The sequence below is a fragment of the Ornithodoros turicata genome, chromosome 1 (genome assembly GCF_037126465.1).
Source record: "Ornithodoros turicata isolate Travis chromosome 1, ASM3712646v1, whole genome shotgun sequence".
Classification (NCBI taxonomy): Eukaryota; Metazoa; Arthropoda; class Arachnida; order Ixodida; family Argasidae; genus Ornithodoros; species Ornithodoros turicata.
The window spans coordinates 1,760,403-1,784,429 of record NC_088201.1 but is presented as its reverse complement, the minus strand read 5'-3'; the positions used below and the strand labels follow the sequence as shown (position 1 = coordinate 1,784,429).

Genomic DNA, 24,027 nt, shown 5'->3' with positions numbered 1-24,027 from the left:
TGACGTTCCATGACGCGAAAAGCTCGCAGCGGCTAGACTAGGTGGCGCAAGCTACCGCCCGCTCCAAGCGAACAGCCACAGTATCCATATCCATCCAACCTCACTTTAGTCCGCAAAGGAACTCGCGAGTTTCGGCGTTTCGGCTCCTTGGTTGTAGTCTTTGGCCGGACGCGTTTCCTGTGGTGGAATCTAGAATAACTAACTTTTGCTATCTTTTCTCGTGGTAGTGGAGTGCAACCGGACTAGAGCACGAGAAGAGGATCTCATTAAACAGCCTCTCACCCTGCTTGGCGGCTAATTGTCTTTGCACACACTGCACGTTAAAATGCTCGCAGCTTTCATGACTCGTTTGATTCCAGGTAGGTTGGGAACGATTGCTTTGGTTCCTGTATTGGTTACCAGTTTTGATTCCTTTAATTCCAGCTGCTCGAAATCGCGTTTACAGCACATCTGCAAAGGCAGCACAGGAGGACATGCTGGACGAGGACATGGTATAGAAGACACGAATTATTCGAAAGGCGTTCGCTTGATCTCCTCCCTGCAATAATTCTGCATCAGAGTCTTGACAGTTTCGCAGCTCTTGAAAATCTTATTTAGTTTATTTTGCTCTGAATTACCGGTGTGAAGCATACTTGGTCCAGTTTGTCGTTCCTGTATTCCTCAGGTTCAAGGAAGTGTCTACCAGTCCGCTTGCACAACTGTAATTTGCAGCACCTTTTTCATGAGCATTTGAGGCTTATGTGTTTGTGTCGTCCATATCCGTGGCCTGCCTCGGCTAATTCTCCTTTATGTACTCTGTATTTTACTCTTGTGTTTTTGCAGCCCGAGTTTGATATGCAGAATCCTTATACGAAGGAGAAGAAGAAATGCATTTTGTGCAAGTTGAATGTCAAAGTTGATTACAAGGTGGATCTTTCTCAACTATCTTTATCTAGTGTTGCCTCAAAATGAAGAAATTTGAATTGTTATTCTGCAGAAATAGTAACAGGTTTACGCAAAAGCATCAAATAAAGTTCAGCAACTTTTATTCCTAATTCTGAGCAAAGAGAACGTCGAAAGTGCTCAACTAGAATACTAGTATAGGACACCAGGTGTTCTGCGGGGCTGTTGAAAGATCCTTAGTGATCGCAAGTAGATGAAAAATAAAATTCTCTGCCTGTATGTAATATGCTAGTAGTTTTTGACAGGAAAATTATTTAGGGCCTTGAAGGGGCTGTTGATGAAAGAGATCTTCCTGAACACGACCCATTTTTTAAAGCTTTTCTCACTAGATTATTTACTTATAATGGCCCTCGAGGGCAATCTGTACGGGTGTTACTACATACATAAGGAGGACCACGTGTGTAGTAGTCGATCGATTTTATTTTGGAAAAACTCTAAGGAAAAACTTTGGTATAATAATTAAGTCCCGTGAAAGTCTCAAAATAGTCTCCTCCTTGGGAACTGAGCCATGAAAACTGGTCAGAGAAAATGTAAATAGTTTGCTCTCTACATGACTAGTTGTAGCAGAGTTACTTCCCAAAACTATTTTATCAGCCTTGCTGCAGAATAGCAGATATTATACCCAGACTTGCGAAGCTGTTGAGAAAATGCTTTTTCTTGATGCCCACCTATTATCTTTCTAGAAATCTCCCAATTTTACTTATCACAGGAAGTTGACTTCCAGTCACGAATGCGGTATCGAGGCTTTGGAAACATTGTTTCTGAATAGTGGTGACAACTCGATTGATTTTCAAATATCTTCTCGTCAGCAAGAAGTAGTAAAAGGAAACGAGACTTTAAAGGGACTGTCTGAGGGAGAGTACATAACTAGTAACTTACTACAATTAGTAAATTAGCTAAATTTAGTACAGTCAAACTCCTTTACAACAAAACTCGGGGGACAGCAAAAGAAATTCGCAGTAAAGGTATTTTCGTTAAAAAGGTGTTCGCTATAAAGGAGTTTGACTGTACTAAATTGGTAAATTGAGGTATTTTGATGGATTTCAAGTTTGGAAAAATATTTGCCCATAGCTAGAGCAGTTCTATATCAGCATTTATAGGAAGTGAAACTATTTTTCTCATTTCACTTTGGTGCTAAAAACTTGACACAGAGCCTTTTGCCTATGGCTATCGCTTGACAACTTTTCCAGAACCTGAAGCTCTTGAGCCAATTTGTGTCTCCGTACACGGGCCTGTTGTACCCGAAACACATCACTGGACTTTGCGAGCAGCAGCAATTGAACGTCACACGAGCAGTGCTCACGGCTAAACGCGTCGGTAAGAATATTTTCGGATCTACGTCCGGCCTCCTTTTTGGTGCTGTGCACCTTCCATAGAGCCGCCAATAAACGTGCTCCAATGATCCCTGAGGGGAGTATGTCCTCCAGTAACCTTCTCCATAATTAGTAGGTTCATTTTTTTTGCCTGCAAGGAGTGCAACCATTTCGTGTTCTTCCTCTCATAGACCTCATGGGTACCTAAGAACTGGTGCAGCACTTTTCTTTCGAAAATAATGGACCTAGTGTTAAAAAACCCTTTGTGTTCTGCAGTTTTATAGTGGATTTATACTAAAACAAGAGTTGAAGAAGAAACCTGCGAAATTATTTTTGTTAAAGAATATACCGCGTGGAAAGTGGTTTTGATAGGCTTTGTTCTTAGGCGAGAAAAAAGCGTATCCACGCATGGGACAGCGTAACTGCTTTCGTCATGGGCTGCTGTACACAGGAGCACTGAGAGAGCGGCTGAGACGTCGTTAGGAAACCACTCCATTGACACTTCAGCCCTTAAACCAATACTTTAAAACTGCTTGTTTTTTTTTTTGTTTTTTTTTTTTATCTTCCTAGCTAGGGCAACATGTATTTTAAATACTACCATCCCTGATCTAATGTTAATGAACCTACACAAATGTCGAAACAGCTCTCTGTCATATGAAAATCCCATGTCATATCGAAACACAATTAATGTATGAAAGATGAAAGTGACTGAAAGGGTTCGCCAGCTGTAAGGATCGAACCCACATCTTCTGGATTACCGGTCCAGGGCTCTACCAATTGAGCTTTCATCGTTGATTTCTTAGGCAATTTGAGGCCTTGTTTGTATCTGTCCCTTCTATGTTTGTTCCAGCCTCAGAACATCAGTTTCTCTCTTGTACAATTAATGTATTTGTGAAAGCTGTCTCGTCCAAAACCATAGTCGAAGCGAATCTCCAACTCTTTGACTGAAGCAGCAATAGAAAATCACAACCAATGCCCTCGTAATTTATGACCAGTTTCTCCACAGGAATGATACCGAACTACCACAAGATACCGGAATATCTCCGGGATCCTCGACTCTTCGACCCATTCCGTCCGAGCCGGCCAAACCCACACTAATAGCCGTATGTAAAAATTGTATCGAAAGTCACAATAAAAAGGTACCTTGGTAGCATATTCTCAAGCTAGATAAAACTATCATCATCTTTACTGTAGCCTACAGTAGAATGCGATATCTGCAAGCCGTCCAGGATCTGCGAATAGGTTGGTTTGGGTTCGGGTAATCTGTCGCGGAGTTGGACCAACGCCTCTTGCACTGCTGTTCTCCACCGAGTTATCAGGCTATCCAGTGGGGCGTTCTGTGAGAAGGATGAACCAGATATTTGTTTACGAAGAAAGATGTGAAACTGGTGATGCCAAATGGGTATCAAATGACTAAAAAATGGTCAACTCAAGGGATAAAATGTCCATCGTTTGCCAAAGCTCTGGCCTTTCTCACGAAGCCTCGAGGGAGTTTGGCAATAAATACTTGCCTTTTCTCGGTATACTACAACCATGTGTAGCTTCCTAAGTCTTTCTTCTTTTTCCAGGACACTTGCCTTTGTATTGAGTATCATTTTATTCAGATCGGCACTTCCGGATGGATTTGAATTCGTTGAATGCATGATGGCCGTACGTCTGCTAGTCTGCTACTTGTTGGTTGCTCTGTCGGTTTGTTTGTTATGCAACAAATTGTGATGGGTCCATAAAAACTCGCAATTTAAATTTGGTAGTAAAAATGGATACTCTGGAAGTGTGACTGATGCATTTTTTTTAGTAACGCTGGTCATCGTACGTTTCGGATATCTTATTGTAGGTGTCGCGACATTCGTGTCGGTTTAATAGTTTCTTTTTCTCGCCAACAAGCCGAACAGGCCTGATGAAAGCGCGCGATTTTCCTCTGTCACAAAGTCACAAAGTGATATTATAACCGTTATAACTCTAAAGCTATAATCTCTCAGGTAAGTTAGATATCTAGGAAAACGGGCATTCAGCCATGAGAAACATCTGTATTGCCTTCAGTCTGTCGACGATATCACGATCGCAGGATTACTGCGAGAATCTCGGTCATCAAAACTGTTGTTGCAGATGAATTGTCGTAGTAGTTAAACCCCTTAGTTCGTTCCCACTGACAAGGTAAATCTCGCTTCATAGCGAGGAAACGAGCGAAAGGACACACGGCAGCACAGGACGAGCTTGTTCTCTGCTGCCCTGCGTTTTCGTTGCAATACACCGTCCAAACCAGCTAACCAAGCTTTCTAAGGTAAATCACGTTGTATTTCCATCGACTGAACTTTATGATGGGGGCGATTGCGGAGCGGAGCGGACGAAGAAGTCAATCGCTTGTCACGTAATCCTCGTAAAAGAACCAATAACCGCCCTCCCTGGCAAAAAAAGGAGAAAGGATGAGATGATGTTTCAGCATGTAGCACAAATCCTAACAGCAGTTGCGTTATTCATATTTAGCGTTAAAAAAAAAAGTTTTGCACATCATATGCATGCAAACTGGTTCATCTTGCCTTAAGAAAGTTAACAAAGTCGTCCTGTAACAGCATTTCTATACTTAAAGGATAAATTTTGTGGCCAAACTGGCAACAAAAAAAGCGCAATTTCTCAATAACCTTATTCTCCAATGCAGCCCATAGATGCTGCGATGACGAACGAATCGACGCCAACGCGAAGTCGTCACTCATTTGACCAGCAGGAGAATGCTTCCCAGGATGGCGGACTCTTGCAACATGCCAATGATGATGAGGCCGAGAGGCAACGGAGGCAGCAAGAATTGCTGCTGGAGTTGCAATCCAGGCACCTTGAGTCTCCGGGGACTCCAGCAAGCATGTAAACAACTTTCGAGGATACCCTTTTTTTCTCATCGTCAGAAGTTAGGTGGAACGAGAAAGAGAGTACCACTCACGAATAACAAAAGGGACCAAAGTTACGCCATTACTATTTTTTTTGCTGTTCAAAATGAAACCTATTTGTTATTTAAAGACAGGCTAAAGAGCAAGCATGAGGGTAGCATAGATGAATAACGAAAACACGCGTATGTCGGGTGCAAAGTAGTTTGCTCACAATGTATTGCCCCTATGCGAGCATTTGAGGTATCGACGTAAATAAATATCTCTCATAACCTGATGGCAGTGGCTAGAAAGTTTAACAATATTCTTGAGTTAAAAAGTGGCTCGATATACTTGACCTGAGCTTAGCATGCTTGACCCCTTTGTGTGCTGCTAACATGCTAAACTTAAAAGAGTTCATCAATTCAGGGCAATTATGTACTCGCACAATTTGAATAATTCTCGCGCGAATATTTGAGCGTCGGTCCAGCTTTAGGGAAGGCTTTCCCCTTTCTGACCCACTTCCTGTAAACTTTTCAGCTAAGTTTTTCTTGTCGTCCCTAGTTTCACGTTGTCTATTTTCAGTTTCATTTGTAATATCTGCTATTTATTTATTTCGTATTTATTGGCCTTATAAATGTTTCTAGTTGACTGAATAAAATAACCACAAAATTGTCAATTTCAAATATCCTGTTACTGCAATGATATCGAGGTTTTTGATCCGACTCCTTTTCACGATATCACGTACGTACGCACATTTATGTGCCAGCTACCTAAGTCATTTCTGCAGTGGTAGTATAGTGTATGTCAAGTAAGGATTTATTGAAGGCTACTTATACGATACTATATTTTTGTTAACAGTCACGTTAAGGTCACCTTTTGTTACGTAGATTTTATGGAGACTTTGCTGTTGAATCTCAATGAACTACTTTTCAGCTATATTTGAGAGCTATCATTCAGTTTCTGGTTCAGCTGGGGTATAGTTTTCTTTTCAACGAGTGAAGCGAATTATCATTCACACGATATTGAATTTCAACACATTGTGGGAGCTGTCTTTAACGCAGCAGGGGCATATCTTTGAGTTGCTCATTTAACTAAGTTTTGCTGTAGTACAAGTTAGATGCGCTGAATGAGCTTGGCTTCAGGGTATTGACACTGAGTTTCAACGGGGAACAGGATCGCCATCTTGTTTCCGCACCACACCAGCACCATCCCCAGATGAGGGTCAAAGACGGCTAACATAATGCTCCCCGTGGGAAGCGTGTGTGATAAGAGCGTCCCGAGTGTGTCAAGGTGAGCTCGAGGCTGTCAACCTTGGTGAGCTACTTGCAACAGAGAGCAACATTTCACGCACGCACGCACGATAGATAGGGCCTGACTTTTTCGGGTTTTATTTTTGGCCAAATTCGGGGGGTAAATATCGGGTGATATTTTTCATTTGAAAATTCGGGTTAAATCCTGTTACGGCATATTCTGTCGTCAGGAATTCGGGTGTATTCGGGTTAAATCCCGTTACGGCATATTCTGTCGTCAGGAATTCGGGTGTATTCGGGTGATTTTTTTTTTTTCGTTTAATAACAATTTGTCTTAACATGAAAGTAATGTTTAGCAATGTTATCAAACTTTATTTTAATGCACGCTTATGAGTGTGCCACGCGACCCGGATGTTTTCGGGTAGATTTGGGTTAAACCCGAATTTTACAGATTTCGTTCGGGAGGTAAATATCGGGCGGATACGGGTTTAACCCTAAAAAGTCAGGCCCTAACGATAGATGACATCACGACGCTAGCGTGGTGCGGCAACAACATGGCACCTGCTTGCCCTTGGAACTCGGTGTCACTACTCTGAAGCGAAGCTGGTTTAGTGACCCTTGTATGAGTCGCCGTATCCGGGTTACGCAGGACCGCTGAGCCTCGACCAAATCCCCTGCATCTGCCTTGTTCTTAGGATACAGGTAGCGTATAGATTCAGGAACCGTAATTATATATGGATTCAAGTAAAAGAGCGCAGCTACTATCGAGTACGGTTACCTTTGGTTCGTTTGCACGATTTTTTTAAAGCTCGGAATATACGTACGTGTGGGGATTTTTTCGCACGTGCCTCGTATTGTTCACAATGGAACATTCGTACAATGTTACCCTGCGTTGAAATGGCATTAGTTGACACGGAGTGCGGTTTGCAGGCGGAAATCCATGGGAATTGCCCCCGCAGGACTCTCCAATGTTCAGCTGGCTGAGCACTACGCAAACTGCATCCGGCTCTCGACCGAAAATGTGAGCAGGTGCGTCGCTTTCTTCGTTCGGAGAACTCAAACTCTTGCGTTCTTTCTTACAGAAAATAACGACTAAAAATGCGTTCAGTCTGCACCTCATAGACTACATGCACAAGATGTTGCGCAACGAGGACGGTACAACAAATTTTCAGGTGATACTTCTTTCGGTCTTCCAGAGAAGGGTTTCCGATCCTCGAGAAACGAAATCGGATACGTATCATTATGCCTACTAAAATAGAATAGCCAATAAAAATTATCTGCCGATAAATTGCGCTACCGTTGTAGCGCACAATATTCAACGCAAGTGGCCAGGCAGCAATTTGGTGACCAACTATCGCTTCTCTTAATGTGCCTTCTAGAGTTAATTTCGAACTGTCAGCGATGCCCCGACAGTTCGAGAAAGTTGGGTATTACGAGTAACGCCATTAAGGAAAGTGTGCTTTTTCGTTTTGTGTGATTTCATCGTATTTCTTCATAGGTCTGAATCTGGAAGATACAAATTTTCGATACAAGAGCATCACTGTTTCTCGATCCAAGAAGTAAACAAACCGTGCGAAAAAGAATGGCCGACAAAAGCCCGACTCAGGCCCGGTAATTATCAGACTAGCCACGAGCCCAGCGCATACCCGGAGTCAAAACGATTGTGAGACCCTAACTGAGCCCACCGGGCAGGTTTTCGGGCCCACCCGGCCCCCCCGCAGTGCTCTAATTCACGTTGTGGTTTTCCTTCAAAGAGTGCACTGCATAATACCTATTTTTCTACATGCATCCTACAGGGCAGGTCCACATTTGTGCAAATTTTGGCTCGCCAATGCATTATATTCGGCATATTTATTTTATTTCATAATACGAATCAGCATCAGTCAACAGCTCGACGAGCAAAATCTAAATGCTGTCAGTGAACATTACGAAAGAAAACTCGATGGTTTCGAATTCAGTGTCATTTGTCATCCGAATGTCACCTAGCAAGAGCACTTGTCTCCGCCCCACATTGCAAGGCAGCTGTGGGGAGGAGACTGAAATCAACTTCGGAAGAGCAGTCTTGATAGATGCATCAGATACGACGTCATACTTCTCAAAAGCTGATAGCTGCAGGGAAAGGTAATGGAATATTCTTCGTTTCCATTACTACCTCCATTCCTGACCCATAGTTGTCTCAGTTTCGGTTACAGTTCGGTAACGTCCCCTTCCCCCGCTTGTAGTTGCCCTTCCTCGTTGGCCTCTTTATAGCTATGCCGCACTAACTTGACTGCAGTTGATTTGTTCGCAGCAATGGATTAGAAACCTCTTTACGCTACGAATTAATGAAGTGGAAATAGTGTTTTCAGCTTGCTTTAACGTATGTTTTCATTATAGGCTGCTAGTTGTACCCTGGATGCTGGCACCAAGATCTATGCCTACCGTGTGGACAGGATTCACAGCGAGACCTTGCAGATTGCCGGGGAACTGGGAATTACGTCAAAAAAGAAGAAGCGCTCGGAAGAAGGTGTACCTTTATTTATTTACCAAATAGGTTTGAGGCTTCTTATCCGCAGTAGTCTCTCGTTAACAGGGTGCTTACCAAACTGGAAAACCAGGAATTGTCAGGGAACTTTGATGCGACTGGAAAAGTCAGGGGGTTACCAGGGAAGTTGCCGAAAAAGCGGCTCAAATTGGGGAAAATCGCGACTCAAGTGCCACGACGATATGCAACGAATCGCGAGTGCTGATCGGCTGAGTGTGGAGTGTGGTTGAGCATCCACGCCGCAGTAATGTTGACGCGAGTAGCAATTGGCCAATACAGCAAGCGCAGTGGCTCAAAAGTAGGGCAGCCTCACCTCTAACAAAAAAAAAAGATGGGTCGTAAATCTCCCGTCATAAATCTAATTTCATGCGTGCACAGCAGTGTCCCTGACAGTCCAGTTGACAGTCAGTTTCAGAGCTACCTGTACCACTTTTTTAGCAGTCTTGAAATGTGAACGAAGGAAGGGTAGCAGGACTTTTTCCGTTCCCAACAGAGCCTGTGGGTAGTAACTTGACGCGTATGAGCCACAGCTTATGCACAATTTTTGTTCTCACGGGCGCTCTGCGGCTTATCTAATGACTATTTTTCCCTGGTATTTCCCCCATACGCTGGCTTTAAAGTGCTGACATTGTCTCTGGAACTGCAGCGCCCTGCCAATGCAAGAACAATGCGTAACAGTGGCGCATTCACATTTGAGTAGACTGACCTTCCTGGTGCCTTCCCTCAAGCAGCTTTAATGAAAGTGGTGACAGTGGTTCTTGTCTTCTGGAACACCACTGACCCGTGGATCCATGAAAAACACACAACGAGGGCACAATCCAATCTTGGTTGAACACTAGAACTGACCTCCTTTGTTGTACACCATGCCGACCCCGGAGTATGGACCACAGGGTTTACGGCCTTCTCTGTGGTCTCCTTTGTCCCACAAATTAGTCAGGTGGTATTGCCCGCGGCTTATCTGCCTAAAAATTTTCAAAACATTCCGAAAAACCGGTCCTGCGGCTTATCTGCGGTGCAGCTTATACGCGTGAAATGACGGTAGTATATTGGTCAAGGAATTGGAAGCAATCTTCCTCTGGGAGCTCCTGTGTGCTCCTTCCCTCTCACATGTGTGTAATGTCATCATTCGTAATGCCCATTCTGGAATGTGCTCCCCTTTTTACCCTCTCGCCCACATCATGTGATGAGCACACTGGGGCGTCAAAGCCCCTGCTATCAGTAAATACGATAAGGCTATTGGAGAACACTCCCAGAACTGTCCCATTGGGCCTGTTGGCAGTACATCATACTGAGGATAAACACATGGACTTCGCCGTCCGTGTGTTCAGACGTCTTTTTAGCGCTTTTATCCTCAATATGGAGAGGTGTTGGTGTGCGTCTGTTGTGCACACACAGCTGTTGGCTTTCTCCTGTGAGAAAAATTTGCATTTCACTTGGGTTTACATTATATGTATTTGGAGATGCACGTTGTTCACTCACAACTGAGGCATGGTCGTGCAATTGTAACACTGATCCCTCCCTTACTTCTCGCTTCCAGAGCCTCCAGTGGAAGGAGGCAACGGGGAAGAGACAGGTCCCGAAAAAATGCGTAAAACGAAGAAGACCAAGGTACCATTCGTTTTCCTTTCTGGCCACAAATTGAGTGAACCCATTGGCAGTCTGGGTTAGCGGGGTAATGGCACTGGATGACAGGACTTGGTGAAAGGAGAAGTGACTTTTCACCCACTGGGGAAGAAACCTTGTTTTGGGGGTGTTTGTATGTACTATATGCCACAATTCATTGCAAGTGCTAAAACGTTCTGGTCAAAGGCAGGTCTGCTATGGTCATTGTGCCTGTGTCGGAACAATAGATGTCTAAAAATTTATGCACCGAGTGTTGCACTGCTCCTTTAAGAACTGTAAATATATATCTCTTCTGCCAGCTCATTTCATTGAATCGTGTTTATCCAACTGCATCATGCCCAATTATCCTTCTGGATTTCCAGTGTTTACTTTATGCAATTAATGAAGCACCTGCGTGGCAGACCAGGGTAAAAAGTATGTTTAAAAATCTCAAAAGTAACTGTTCTGAGACACAACAGACAAACACAACGCAAGCCCCAAGGTGCCAAAGAACATGAGCAATTGAAATGTTGACGATTCCCGCTGCTGCCTTGACAACTTTTACCTGATGTGTAGTCTACATGAATAAATTTTGGGATAATATTCTTTGCACAGGGTGGCAACACAATTGTTCACAATGTTAAGAGCATCACCATTGATGACATCGAGGTCATGAAATATGTACGTACCCTTCTCTGAATTTTGTATGGGAGGGGAACTTGTGTTTGTATAATCATTTTAATAGAAAAATGTGATTCCAGAGAGATCCACTGCTGGAGAAGATTTCGGAGAATCATGAAGAGTCCACAACGGCTGGTCTGTTTCTAAACCACGTTCGGACGCTGGATGACTTTGGCCGACTCATGTTTGGTCCGGGTTTTGTCCCCACTGTTTCGGACTTGAAGGAGGATCAAAATGCAACCACGGAGCTCACGGATGAAATCTTCCGTGAGTGACAATTAGGATTCCCCCCCTTAATTCACCACCGTACGAATTGTCCCATTTTAAATAAATTGCCTTTCCCGGGTGAATTCATTTGAAGGTACCTTGAAGCAGCAGATTACGTTGCCATTGTTGCTTGGAAACTCAACACAGCGAGTTATACAGATATGATAGGGAACGCTAAATACGTATTTTTAATTTGCTAGTAAAATTGCAATAAAACGCCTGGTGGGAACTAATACCCCGAGCAACAGTGATCTATTTACCCGACTGGCTTGCTGCTCCTGACGGCTATGTAGCCGACTTCTTTTGTTTTAGACGCAGTGTTATGCGCATGCAATGTAGTTTTGTGCCGACTATCCTTGCGTTTGCTGACCAAGCGCGAAGGAGGCTCTGCCTCCTGGACGCTAGCCAATAGGAGGATGCGGAGGGCAGGCACTTCCCAAGCCTCTGCTCTCGCCTAAGAGATGGAGCAGCGTTACCATTGTTTCTCGTGTCGCAAGGCTTCTGCCACGGCGCACCAATCTAACCAACGGCTTCGCCGTCCGTCAACATGGGAACGAGGCCAAGTGGGTGTCGCACGTTAACGGACGGCGCCATGACAGAAGCCTTGCGACACACTAAACTTGGCTAAAAAGAGGCTTGGGAAGTGCCTGCCCTCCGCGTCCCCCTATTGGCCGGCATCCAGGAGGCGGAGCCTCCCTCGCTTTTGGTCTGCAAACGCAAGGATAGTCATTTTCTCAGATTGCAGCTCTACGGCTTTTTTACGGTACCTTTAACATTCTCGATATAGCCCTACTTTTTAGATCTCCACTCACCTGTGTTGGACAGAACGGCCAAATGCTGTTAAAATCTTCTCCCCCGTACGGAAAATATTTTTGCATTTTTGGGCAGTCTCTCTTCGGATTCACGGCAAGTTCTAGTGAGAAAAATTGTTGGAGGCACTGTTACTTGCGGGGTTGACCGTAGACTGGCCCTTGTGTATTGTGCTATTATCCCTCGCATAAATTGATTGTGCCATCTGGATACTACGAGGGAAGAATTCGAAGCCAGGTAGAAGAAATTTTTGTGTGTGAAATTTCTATTCAGCATTTTCACATTGTTCCTTCTGTCCCACGTAAAAGATTTCCGACAACATGCTAAAACTTGTGCGCGTAACATTGAGCGTGTTATGTGCAGTATGAGCGGACGTTGCAAAGGCCGGAAGTTAAATTGTCAAGTTTTAGGGGCGTGCAAGCAAAAACGTAACATTTAAATACAGTTGTTAGTGTTATGTAAGTTGCTGCAATCTGGTGGACAAGCTGTATGGGGGCACTCCATTTTAGGGCTTTGTTCTATTATTTACATCATTACCAGGGGAAGTAATCAACCTCTGAAGAGATTGTAGGGCCATTCTTTTAGAAAAAAAAAAAAAAAATACTGCACCAGTTCTTAAGTACATGCAAGGTCTATGACGAAAAGGAATGCAAGGGGGGTTGCACTCCTTGAACTAGTTCAGGAGGCGCAGGCAGTGCAGGCAAAAAGAATGGACCTTGTGTCTTTTTAGTTTTTATTTTCCCGTAATTTAGGGGGCGACATTTGAATGCCGAATTATTTTTCAAGTTGTCTAACAACACCACGCTTTATAAAACTGTGACTTCGAAAGGACATGCCCTGAAGATGTCACACTGTCACGAAATATCCAAATATGTAAAAGTTTAATTTTCAGGAACCTTAAAACGTGTGGCATCTAGGAAACTAACACTCTGTCCCAGCATGAGCGAGCTGAGCATGTACGAGGATAGTGACGAGAGCCCGGTAAGTCAGTCCCTTCTGTTTGTACAGTGTTGCGAGCATTTAGCAGTGTGTTTCATACTTAGCAAGAGACCATATAATCTACTCTTATCGACGCTCGATGTAATTAAAAAAAGGATCTTAATTTTGGATGGAATAAGTGTCCGATTTTCTCCAGTGAAAAGAGACTCCACCTGATATCAATTACCTCATATCGGCTAAACCAGATTTCACAACTAATTACAAATTTAGCAAATTTTTGCCCGCTGTGTCATACCCCAAAAAATGGATAGAGGTTCTTTGACCCTACACAGTTTGAGAACCCCCGGATTTTCTTTGAAACAAAAAGAAAAAGTATTTTATTTTCCATTTTTAGTCTCCATTCGTCCTCCATTTCTACGCAGTTTCCATAATTATTGAGGCATCGCAACATGAGGCCGCCTGTTATTTATGGCGTAATAGGGCCTTGTGTTTTAGGGTTAAAGTCTGTTTTTACCCCCCTCTCCCACACACATTTTCAAAAACATGAAACTCGGAAAACACAAGGCCCCACGTATAAATTGTAGTGGGCCAGTCCGCTATATCGTGCATTTTCGTTTTTTTTTTTTTTTTTTTTTTTTTTTTTTTCATCTTTGAGAAAACACCAGCCACAGTGAAAACATCAGCAAATACACGGCTGGCCTCTCTATTGCCATTTTATATATGAAGAAAGATGCTGTCTCAAAATAGCTACTCTCCACTGGACACGCAAAAGTAACTAGCCGAGCCAGTGGGGCTCGCAGATGGAGCTGATATTTATTTTTATTTCTCTATTTACTGTCGGATTCACATTAAGATCGTTTTACAGTAACGTCTGAGTCTTATCGCCTCTCTGTTGCATTTCTTCTTGCTGCTTGCATCTCTGTTGGATTTGTCTCTTCTCTTTAGCTTCCAGAGACCAATGTCAGCATAAGGCAACCCGGCCCTGAGGCATCATTCTACAACAATGATGCTGCAGACGTAGCGGACGTGTCTGATGAAGATGATAACCAACCATGGGAAAACCCTGACTGCAATAATGCCACGTGCGGCCCTATCACGTGAGATCGTTGTGTCCTTTGTTTGAAACAGAAATATCTGCATCGTTATTCCAGGCGTTCAAGTGAGAAAGTGAGGGGTTGTAAGTCCAGCTTGTGAACAGCGATCGTGGCTGTCTTCATAAATACATAACAGCAGTCGTGGCACCCTTTTTTGTTTGTTTGTTTTTTAGGACTTCACGACTAAAACGAGGAAATTCAAAATTTTTGCGCAAACAAAAACAATTCAGTAGAAATTGGCTGCGGATACAGGTGTTTCACCCAAACCGTGCACGTTTTGTTCACATAAATAAAAGCACTCATTTTACCTGGCTGCAACTTTGCACACGGTGTGTAAACTATGTAGTGTTGCACATTTGGTGCAACATATTCGAGCAAAACTATGTCATAGTCTGCTATGTGTCTGCTGTGTTTCTGCTATGTGACCAGGTGGCACAGTGTAATCATGAAGCCAAAGCTGATCCGTGTTGAAGTTTGCTACACAGAACCGCCAAGACTCATAATACGAACACGGAAGGAAAACAACCTGGAGAGGCAGACGACAACATTGTTTCGCTTGAATAGACCAATCCCGTGCATGCAATGTATGAAAGCAGGATCGTAAAAAAAAAGTTCATGTTTATGGAAAAAATCCAAAAACTGATTTGTTCAATTGAAATCTTTTTCTTTTATGTACGTTAAACACGGTTATGAAACATTTTCGAGGTTAACCGTGGCACAATGGATCGAACAGAGGCCGCTAGTGAAGCTGACGTAGAACTGAAGAGAAGCATGAAAGACACCCTTGAACAAAACAAAAGGGCACAAGCGAGATAAACCAGAACATAGAACTGGCAACATTAGAAGGTCTCTTGTAATGAAATGTCATGGCTATTTATTTATCTATTTATTGGTACTTTTATGGTGCCCATGAACAGCCGTTGGCTATAGACAGTGAATCGGTGGCTAGGCCAGGCACTTCGTGAGCTACCCAGTATCATGCAACCCAAATAATAGATAATAAAAGTAAGCTTCTATGCACCACAGAAGAGGATATTACAATGTCACATTGTGCTCTTTGTATAATGTTGTCAATGGTAAAAGACTTTAAAGCGAAGCGAGGTCCCTTGAGGAGTTATATGTGTTGTAATAAAATTCCAAGCTGCTAGCACACTAAAATGCTTTCGTTAACAGTTCAATATTCGGGAGTCCTCAGTCACATTTGTGAATGAATCACTCTTGCACGGTCCCCATGTATTCTGTCGTGTGATACGTGTAGCTTATAAGCTTCTTTGAGAAATATTCAAGTTCTGGCAATAAACTGTGTTTTACATCCCCGGGGAAAACGATGAGCGTGCCTTGAAAGGTGGATCCTCGAAAGACCCTCGAATTCTTGTTCCGAATTTGAGTTGGAACCGTGAAGAGGGTAATGATGCTTTAGTGGGCATTAACGTGAGGACGATTATGTTGGCCCATTTGTCAAATTGATTTCATTTCAGTTTTCCTTTTAGCTGTACAAGTATAGCTAGGAAAGAGTGTCATATTATCTGTACAAATTCTCTCCAGGGGGTGCAGCACAGCAGAGATGTCAAAGTTTCTGGCTCCGGTGCCGAGTGACTACTCGTATTTCACGAAGCAGTTTTTTTCTGCTTGGGCTGGTCCCGCACATTGGAGAATTAAGCCACTTTCAAAATGTGAGTCTTAAAATTTCTAAATGTCTTCTTTGGTGCTAAGCTCATTTTACAATTCGCCGGTAAAACAGACACCGTATCATGCTGTACGGTATTCCAGGTGTACGTGAAAAGTTGTGTTTTTTCTTCGCGATTCGCTGCGCCTCGTCACAACACTTGTCCGCGATTTTCCCTGACTCGAGCCGCTTTTTGGCGAATTGCCCGACAATTCCCGGTTTTCCAGGTTGCCTTCTAGGAAGCGTCGCAACAATGCACCTTTTATGTATATGTTCCAGTGAAGCCTAAAGAAGCAGTACGTAGGAAGCCAACCAAACTAAGCTCCACTTTTGACTTTGAAACGGCCAACTCTGCGCTGTTTGTACGAAGCAAGCAATCCCATCTGTTGACCAAGCGAATGCTGTCTGTCTGGAAAGCGGAAAAGCTGTTGCTGCCACACGACCATCGAAGCACAGAAGCCTTTCGTTCGCTTCTTCTGTGCAAGGGACACAAGGTATAGCAACTTTTTTCTCTGGTGCAATAAAAAATTGTGCTGAGCCACCTGTTTGAAAATGGTGGCAGGACTGTAAAGAGGAACAACAACGTTCTGTCATCTGTTTTTTTTTTTTTTTCGATAGTACAGGAGTGTGATTCACCAACGATTGAAAGTCACTATCTGTACTAAGTGACTGATCTGTCGTTAACAGCAATTTCATGAGTAGAATTTTGATACATTTCAATCCTTCAACAAATGAATCGCAGTGTGTGTAGGTTGATCACCTTGTCAGTACCACTGTGCCAGCATATTGCATTGCCACCTGTTGGTTGCTCTAAAAACTACGAATGTGACGATTACCATATTTTCCTGCGTACTACGGAGGTGAAAATACTGGCCCCAAGTGCACACCGCCGTTAGTGTCCACCGTAATCAAAGTCCTTGTGTCGACTTGTGAGCACTTTTTATTACACCTATACAGTGTCACATGACTTTAAGAATGCCAGGTGAATCCATGCCATTTTTTACAATGCGTCATATGGGACAGTCAGGCAGTGTTGCAAACCTTTATTACCACTTTTGGTTGATTATTTAGCACATAAACTTTTTTGCTTAGCCAATTGTACCGAGCCATCATATACTTATCAGAGCGCGGATAAATATGCGCTAAAAACTCCCGAAATATACATGCAGCTATGCACTGAAAATCTATTTAATATGCAGTAAAAATCCTCAATATATGTTTTTCATTGTTCTTACGAAAGCAATGCACGAAATGCCTATTTTAAAAAAAGTTTGTATTTTATTTGAAATAACGCGGTAAATAAAGCCGCCTTCGTTCTGCACCACACAACAAAGAATACTTCCAGCACAGAATTCTTTGCTGATTCTTTGCGTGATTGATGAAATAGCGTAAACGCAGGCTAGCTGGTGGTTGAAACCCATGATCAAACACACCTGAGCATGGGCAACATGACAAACACACGAACATACACGTATGTTTGTGTTTTTCGTGTAGCCTATACTCAGGCTTGTTTCATCATGGCTTTGCATTCGGCACTGCACCATGCCGATTCAAATGCGAATGCCGCCTGTCTTCGTAACGGTAATGTGACAAAGGTGAAGTACGGCCCATCGGCCATACACGCAGTGAAGGATACGGGCCGAACACCGCACCTCACCCCACCAAAACATGAAAAATATTTGATTCTGTCCAGAATTTTCGCGAAAGAAGACCCAGCACCGTCCTAAAACCAGCCAAACCATCCACGAAAAGGGAGGAAGTGAGCTCTTGCACCTGAAAATATGCCAAAAATGTGCACTTTTCACGTACTTTCATGCCACAACGTGCAAAACATGCATTTATATGCATCATAGAACCCTTCTGATCGGTCCAGATACGAAACTATATCGAGAAAAAAACGTGCATTTACATGAAAATCCGTGCTCTATTTATCGCATTCTCTGGAAAAAATGTGGATGGGATTTTTGTTTTTTGACTGGGACAAGCCATTAAATAAAAGAAGCTAGTTGCTTCTTTTTGGAAGCGCCCTCTTTTCTGTTTTATTATTTGAATTTTCCAGGGTTAGTGCAAAAATAAATTGTGTCGCTCAAAATTCGGGCGAGGTGATAGAAATCTGCTACGTGGACATGCCTATGGATTGCTGTGTGGACCAGACAGCGGTTCGGTGGTACAATGGCACGTTACAATATTTGAAGCTAATAAAGTTTCATTTTTAGTGTTTGTTTTAATTATTCTGCGCTTTGGCTATAACTCGTACTTCCTTTTCCGTACAGATTATGCGTGTGTCGAAGCCAGGCACCGTAGGAGAAAGCGAGGTTACGTATGACTATGGCAATGCCAACGACAATGAGAACTTCTGTCCAAATGTAAGATTTCCCTCTTATACAGTAGACGCTCGCTGCTTCTGAAGGTGGTGTTCGAGTTATTGCATTGAAAACATGGTGGGCCAAGCGAAAATTTGAAATATGCTTGAATTAATCGAAATATATTGGCAATATATTGAGTGAGTCTACTGCATTTGACGTCCTATGCCTGAGTGAAATAAGCATTTTTACGGTCAAGGAATTTCAAGTGATTATCATACTCATGCATAGTTGAACTGACTAAAAGTACACTGAGACTGGTTGTAGCAAAACATGCTGCAGCAAATTATTTTTCTCTTTTTCATTTAAAAAGAAGCTAAACACAACTAAAAAGTAAAGCTAAACCCCAAAAACATATTCGATTTGGCCGCGCAAATTCTGGAAAGTTCCGCAATGGCGTAATCAGCATAAATTGCGGAGTACGAAAGAACCGTTCGTCAAGACACAGACAATATTTCAGCCTCACCAACACCCAAGCAGTGATCCGAAAGACAGCAGTTGATGAAAAGTCAGCGAGTGGCTTGGTAGCACACCAGTGGTAGGCAATGGTGTTATGTGCGGGTTCAAGTTCCACCAGCAGCACACTCTGACTTTTCATCAACTTCAGGGTGGAGTGCAAATTGAGTCTGTTAAAGTCCCGCTCCGACACACTGGTGCTCCGCGGTTGCTTCCAAAACGAATGAGCGAATACAGAGACCCTGTCGTCTGCAATTCGTGCCACGGTTCTGCTCCTTGTGCTCGTGCCATTGGTTTAAATACTTGTCTTTTTTTAATGTACTGTTGCAAAAGCAAAACTTTTGCAAACAACCATGCCTCCTCTTCTACGCATTGCCATCTGCTCAGTGTAGTCTCGCCGTTGCTGAATGTCCTATCCAGCAAGTGCCGTCAACTCATCCAGAATGAAAACATGGAAAAACGAATGCCAAAAGTGCTGAACTGGTGCAGCAAGTGCAGCAGTTAGAAGTAACCTTACATAAGCATAATATTTTAACGGAACAAATATGTGGCGCAATTTTTCCTACAAGTCACAGATAGATGTGAGCGTAGTAGGAGGAGGAGGTCACCTGTTGCCTGAGAAATTGTGGCCCAAGCAGTGCGTTCATAACCCATGTTCCAGGGAGAATCTCGCAGCATTCTGTAGGGGGGGTTCTGTCAGGGGATTGCACGTCGCCGCTCTTTCTAGCAGGTGGACAGCCATGAGCTGATGCTTCAAAATTAGCCTAGCGTAAGCACGTAAAACGAGTGTTTGAGAATGTTGTCATGTCAGCGAAGTTCTTTACATGCCGACTACCCTGTCGCAGGAATCAGACAATAATGACGTCCCGGCAGACGACACTCATGTGGGTCTCGGCAGCCCTACTGCAGGAAACGCCCCGACCAGTGCTGCCGTCTTGGACAACACTCTGTTTGTCAACTCCACCAAGTTGCAGTACGATTATACAGGCGATAATTTGGTTAAGCAGCCCTACAAGGTAACGAGATCTCTACATTATTCGCTTCTAATTACTGTGGATTTTAATTAGTGAACCCTCGTTAATATGACCACTGCCGTTCCCGCGGATTTTTGAACTCATTGTTTGCTTTCATTTGGACACAGATTCAAAAGATCCAGATCAACTACGCGCGGGTTGCTAAGAGGTTCGATATGAAGCAGATGAAACAAGCCATCTGGAATGTCCTCACACACGACAATGAGGACAAGGTGATTTACGGAAACATTTCTCGCCTTCCTTCCTATGGACACTTGTGCTTCTTTCTTTGGGTGGAGAGATAAAATTTGAGTATAATAGTAGTTAGGCAACGTTGATAGTTGGTATTGTAGAATATTTGTTTTAGAATGCGCAATTTACGCTCACGTAAATTGTCTGTCCTATATCTGTGTTTATGACAATTTTCAGAGGTGTGGGTTTCTTGTGTGTGGGTTCTTGTATACTTAAGCTGAGTCACGGAAGACCACTCAATAATGTTCTAGCAAATTCCCACTGAAACGTTTAGAATTGTACAACTTTTGAATCAAGAAGGACTAGTTGACTGGGGATTCACGGACAATGCGCACTATTTGCCAGCAACCACAATGGTCAACGAAAAAATGGCCAGGAAGCAAGCGAGCTGGTGAAGATGATGCATGATGTAAAACCCCCCCGAGACTAGGGAACACGAAGGGACAGACACAAACACCGAGTCTCAAACACAGCTGAAAATTTTACTTCACATACAAGAAATATATACACAACAGGAGGAAGAGAAACAACCAGATGAGGAAAAAAAGGGGTCAGTTCGGGAGAAAGAGCAGTCTGTTCAAGGCCGGACCAAGGATTACAGATGGGTTGCTGACATGTGACAGTAAAATTTTCAGCTGTGTTTGAGACTTCCTGTTTGTGTCTGTCCCTTCGTGTTCCCTAGTCTCGGGGGGTTTTACATCATGCACCACAATGGTGTTTGTAAGTTAACGCTGATGTAAATGTACTGACAAACACTGACCTACTGATCATGTATCTGAGAAGCCACCAAATTACCGTCATTCTTCTGTTTGTTTCCTATTTATGTCAATATAACTGCTTTTTTCTACTACTCTCACAAGTTTTAACCGATGCAGTTCCTTCATTTATTGTTGGAGCTTCCTCTGACAGCTGCTTCTTCTGTGACAATCATTTACACGAGAGACACAACCTAGCTTAGATTGGTATACCTTTCAGTGCCATCTAGACAAAAGAAGGCGGTTATTCGGTACCGAATGGAAGCCAGAATGAAGCATGTCGTGACACGCGTTTGTGAGGGACCTAGTGGCGCATGTTTTACGACACATTGCTTCCATTATTTGGTGGCCATTTTATTTGCTCCAAAGATGCATACTAGTTGTGTACCTATTATGAACTGTGATGCGTGTTCCTCTACACAAGGCCGAGCATGTGTTTTTTGTTTATTTGATAGCACCACTAGGAGGTGAAGCAGAAAAGGGCAGCATCCCTGACCCCATACAGCAGTCAGTCGAGTTGATCGATACAGTAACAAAAAACGAATGACCGACAACACGACGGTGCACACAGGAAACAAAACAGCAATCGGTGAAAGATGAAAGTCACTGAAAAGGTTAGCCAGCTGTGGGACTCGAACCCACACCTTCTGGAGTACTGGTCCAGGGCTCTACCAATTGAGCTAAGCTAACCCAGCGACTTCCGAGGGTGCGTCATCTGAAGGGACAGACCAGCCACTCTCCCTCACTCATCCTCCTTTCACTCTTACATTTTTGCTCACTCATACACACATCCTTACGACGGGATCGACGCAGGTGGCAACTGTTGAACGTGAGAGAACTGATGTACTGAGGTTGGAACAACATAGAAAGGACAAATACATACAAAGCCTCAAAGCCGGCTTTGTATGTATTTGTCCTTTCTATGTTGTTCCAGCCTCAGAACATCAGTGCTGTCGCAGCAATCGGTATTGAGTCACAATTCCGTCGAGCTCTTTTTGTACGTGTAAAATGATGGGAGAATGGTCCAGCTTCATTCTGGCTTCGATCCTGCTCACAAAAAAAGAAAAAAGAAACTCGAGGCTAGGAAAAGCGAAAGGATCCTGTAACGTGCGACCCTGTCTCAAATATGTTTCTTGTCGGTATGTTTCTTGTTGAGTCTTCGGGGCAGTTCTGTACAGAACGTACAAAACGGCCAAGGGGGCCTCGTGGATTCAGCTAACTGCCGACGTGAAATTCGCCGCAAAAAGCGTGGTTTGCGATTGACATTGGTTCTTCTTCTCAAACACCTCAGGAGAATGTGAATCAGAGTGAAGAGCCACCGGGGGCAAAAGACTGTCACTTGTCCTTTCGATCCGTCTGCCACCTCTTACCTTCACATTTGAATCGGATCAACCGAGAAAGTGTCACCATACCTATTGCATTCACTGCCTTGTTACACCTCGCTACAGAAAGGGTAAGTCTGTCGGTCGATGTTTAAATTACCACTTTTTGAGCTTTGAAAACCGAACAATAGTTCCTACTATATTACATTAAGACGCAGTGGCATAGTGGTTAAGATGGTCACTTTGCATGCCGCGATTGGGAGGTGACGTGGGTCTCGGCAATGGCTGTACTGTCGGAGATTTTCCCCGGGTTTTCCGACAGACTTTCCAGGCGGCACAGTTCCTCTTCAAGTCGGCCCAGGATGTACTAACGCTGCTTATAGCCACAGTTGCTCTGTGGTACTAATGCGGAATTTAAAAATATACAGGGTGTCCCAGCTAAATGTGACCATATTTTTTAAAAATATATTATCACTTTTTCCCAAGATGAAATCGATTTCAATATAGCATATGCTGAAGGGTACTCCCTAGGAGGGCATTAGAAGACTCCTAAGGCAATGTCTTAACTTTTTAATTATAAAAGCTACGGAGTTGTTCCAGTGCGAACATCTGATCTCTTCTTTTCTTTCACTTTCAGAACTTCACTCTCAGTGGTCGAGAAGACATATCCGACGTGGTAATAAATGTATAATCTCTGCTGCTTTACCCATGCATGTTTTACGAGTGAAATAAATGTTTTACTTTTCTACGTATAGAGCTCCAGTTGTATAGCAGAAGTGCATCGAGTGGGGTTTAGCCACAGGGGTGGCATCCAGTGTATTGCTCCGTAGACGAAAGCGTGCTGGGCAAACGCGATGCATCCTGGACAGGTTCTGGTCCCACATCACAGCAAACGCCAAGGTACACGTGACCGTAAAGATGGCAGCGCCCGTGATCGGAGGACAAACCGTTTGTAGACAATGCGGTTGCTGTTTCTGCGTGACGTTTTGGATGTCTTTCGATCGCGATAATTATTTTGATCCGAAAATCTCGCAGTAAAACGCGCAGTTTTGCACATAACGCCTCGTACCGTTGACGACTTCCAAAGATGTGATGACGACCGCGCGTTAAGACTCACTGAGCCGATGCGAAGGAGACATGGGCTACCATGTTGCGGAAGAAGCACCGCATAAATAAAATACGCTGGCATTATGACGACGGAAATAGGTGGTTAAGCGGCAAAACCGACACGTAAACAAGGTCACGTGACCTCAAAATGACGTTTTCTATGACGTGCGACCAGGACAAAATGGCAGTTTCGCCAAAAAGCTCCCACTTGAGGGTAGTTACAGCGGTGGCGGGCTTGTGTCACCCCTGTGGGTTTAGCTGCCGCTAGGTCCTGAAAACCTCTCTGGACCAGTTTTGTAGCGTGTCCCAGGGTTATCGGTTTGATCGTGGTCGAGGACGCCAGCAACTCGGCAGCGCTTGATGCTTGGTCTTCCATGGGGGACACAGAATACAGTGTGCCAAGCTTCCAAGTACACGCGAGTGAGCCTTCGGGTGGGCAAAATTAATCCATATCCGACCACCGTGACGTCGTTCGTGATCATTCTCGCGACGTAGAGCCACGAATGGCGCAAGTGGCCAATCAGGGATTAACTTCGGGACAGGTTCATCCGGTCGCGCCAATTTTCGGGAGCCCTCATAGATGGTGGCACCCGGAATTAGAGCCCTGCATGGATGAGATTTTTGGCATCCGCATCCGCAGCATACAGAACCGTTTATATCCGATCCGCAAAATCCGCACGCTTCGAAGGACGCGTAAAGACCGCCGGAAGCATGTTGGTATAGTTTCGGATGCCTCCATGCTGTCACGGAAGGACGCACGACGACAAGCAGAGGTAAACCTTTCAACAAACGCGATATGGAGAGACTTCTGGA

General features: G+C 43.8%; 2 protein-coding genes, 1 long non-coding RNA gene and 1 other non-coding gene across 5 annotated transcripts; 2 read left to right on the top strand and 2 right to left on the bottom strand.

The window, feature by feature from the left end:
* Window positions 1-77: 77 nt before the first annotated feature.
* On the top strand, window positions 78-3,410 carry LOC135377283 (small ribosomal subunit protein bS18m-like). The gene is made up of 5 exons (XM_064609602.1): window positions 78-359; window positions 424-491; window positions 823-906; window positions 2,133-2,259; window positions 3,262-3,410. The coding sequence occupies exons 1-5, from the start codon at window positions 326-328 to the stop codon at window positions 3,351-3,353; spliced, it is 405 nt and encodes a 134-aa protein (XP_064465672.1). The 5' UTR covers window positions 78-325; the 3' UTR covers window positions 3,354-3,410.
* Window positions 3,411-4,143, bottom strand: LOC135377284 (uncharacterized). The gene is made up of 2 exons (XR_010418105.1): window positions 3,767-4,143; window positions 3,411-3,592 (listed from the first exon to the last, which is right to left on the bottom strand). It is a non-coding gene; the product is annotated as an uncharacterized LOC135377284 (long non-coding RNA).
* On the top strand, window positions 4,111-22,855 carry LOC135377282 (condensin complex subunit 2-like). Of its 2 annotated transcripts, none has more exons than XM_064609600.1 (17): window positions 4,111-4,234; window positions 4,912-5,111; window positions 7,294-7,384; window positions 7,446-7,535; window positions 8,740-8,869; window positions 10,425-10,495; window positions 11,105-11,170; window positions 11,251-11,437; window positions 13,140-13,228; window positions 14,132-14,283; window positions 15,826-15,953; window positions 16,226-16,440; window positions 18,220-18,312; window positions 19,611-19,781; window positions 19,907-20,011; window positions 22,077-22,238; window positions 22,745-22,855. In XM_064609600.1, exons 2-17 carry the CDS (start codon window positions 4,927-4,929, stop codon window positions 22,796-22,798), a joined length of 1,989 nt encoding a protein of 662 aa, XP_064465670.1. In that variant the 5' UTR covers window positions 4,111-4,234; window positions 4,912-4,926; the 3' UTR covers window positions 22,799-22,855. The 2 variants fall into 2 exon arrangements, with proteins under 2 accessions (XP_064465670.1, XP_064465671.1); XM_064609601.1 differs by lacking the exon at window positions 4,111-4,234 and adding an exon at window positions 4,415-4,536.
* On the bottom strand, window positions 21,403-21,475 carry Trnat-agu (transfer RNA threonine (anticodon AGU)). Its single transcript has one exon. It is a non-coding gene; the product is annotated as a tRNA-Thr (tRNA).
* Window positions 22,856-24,027: the final 1,172 nt, after the last annotated feature.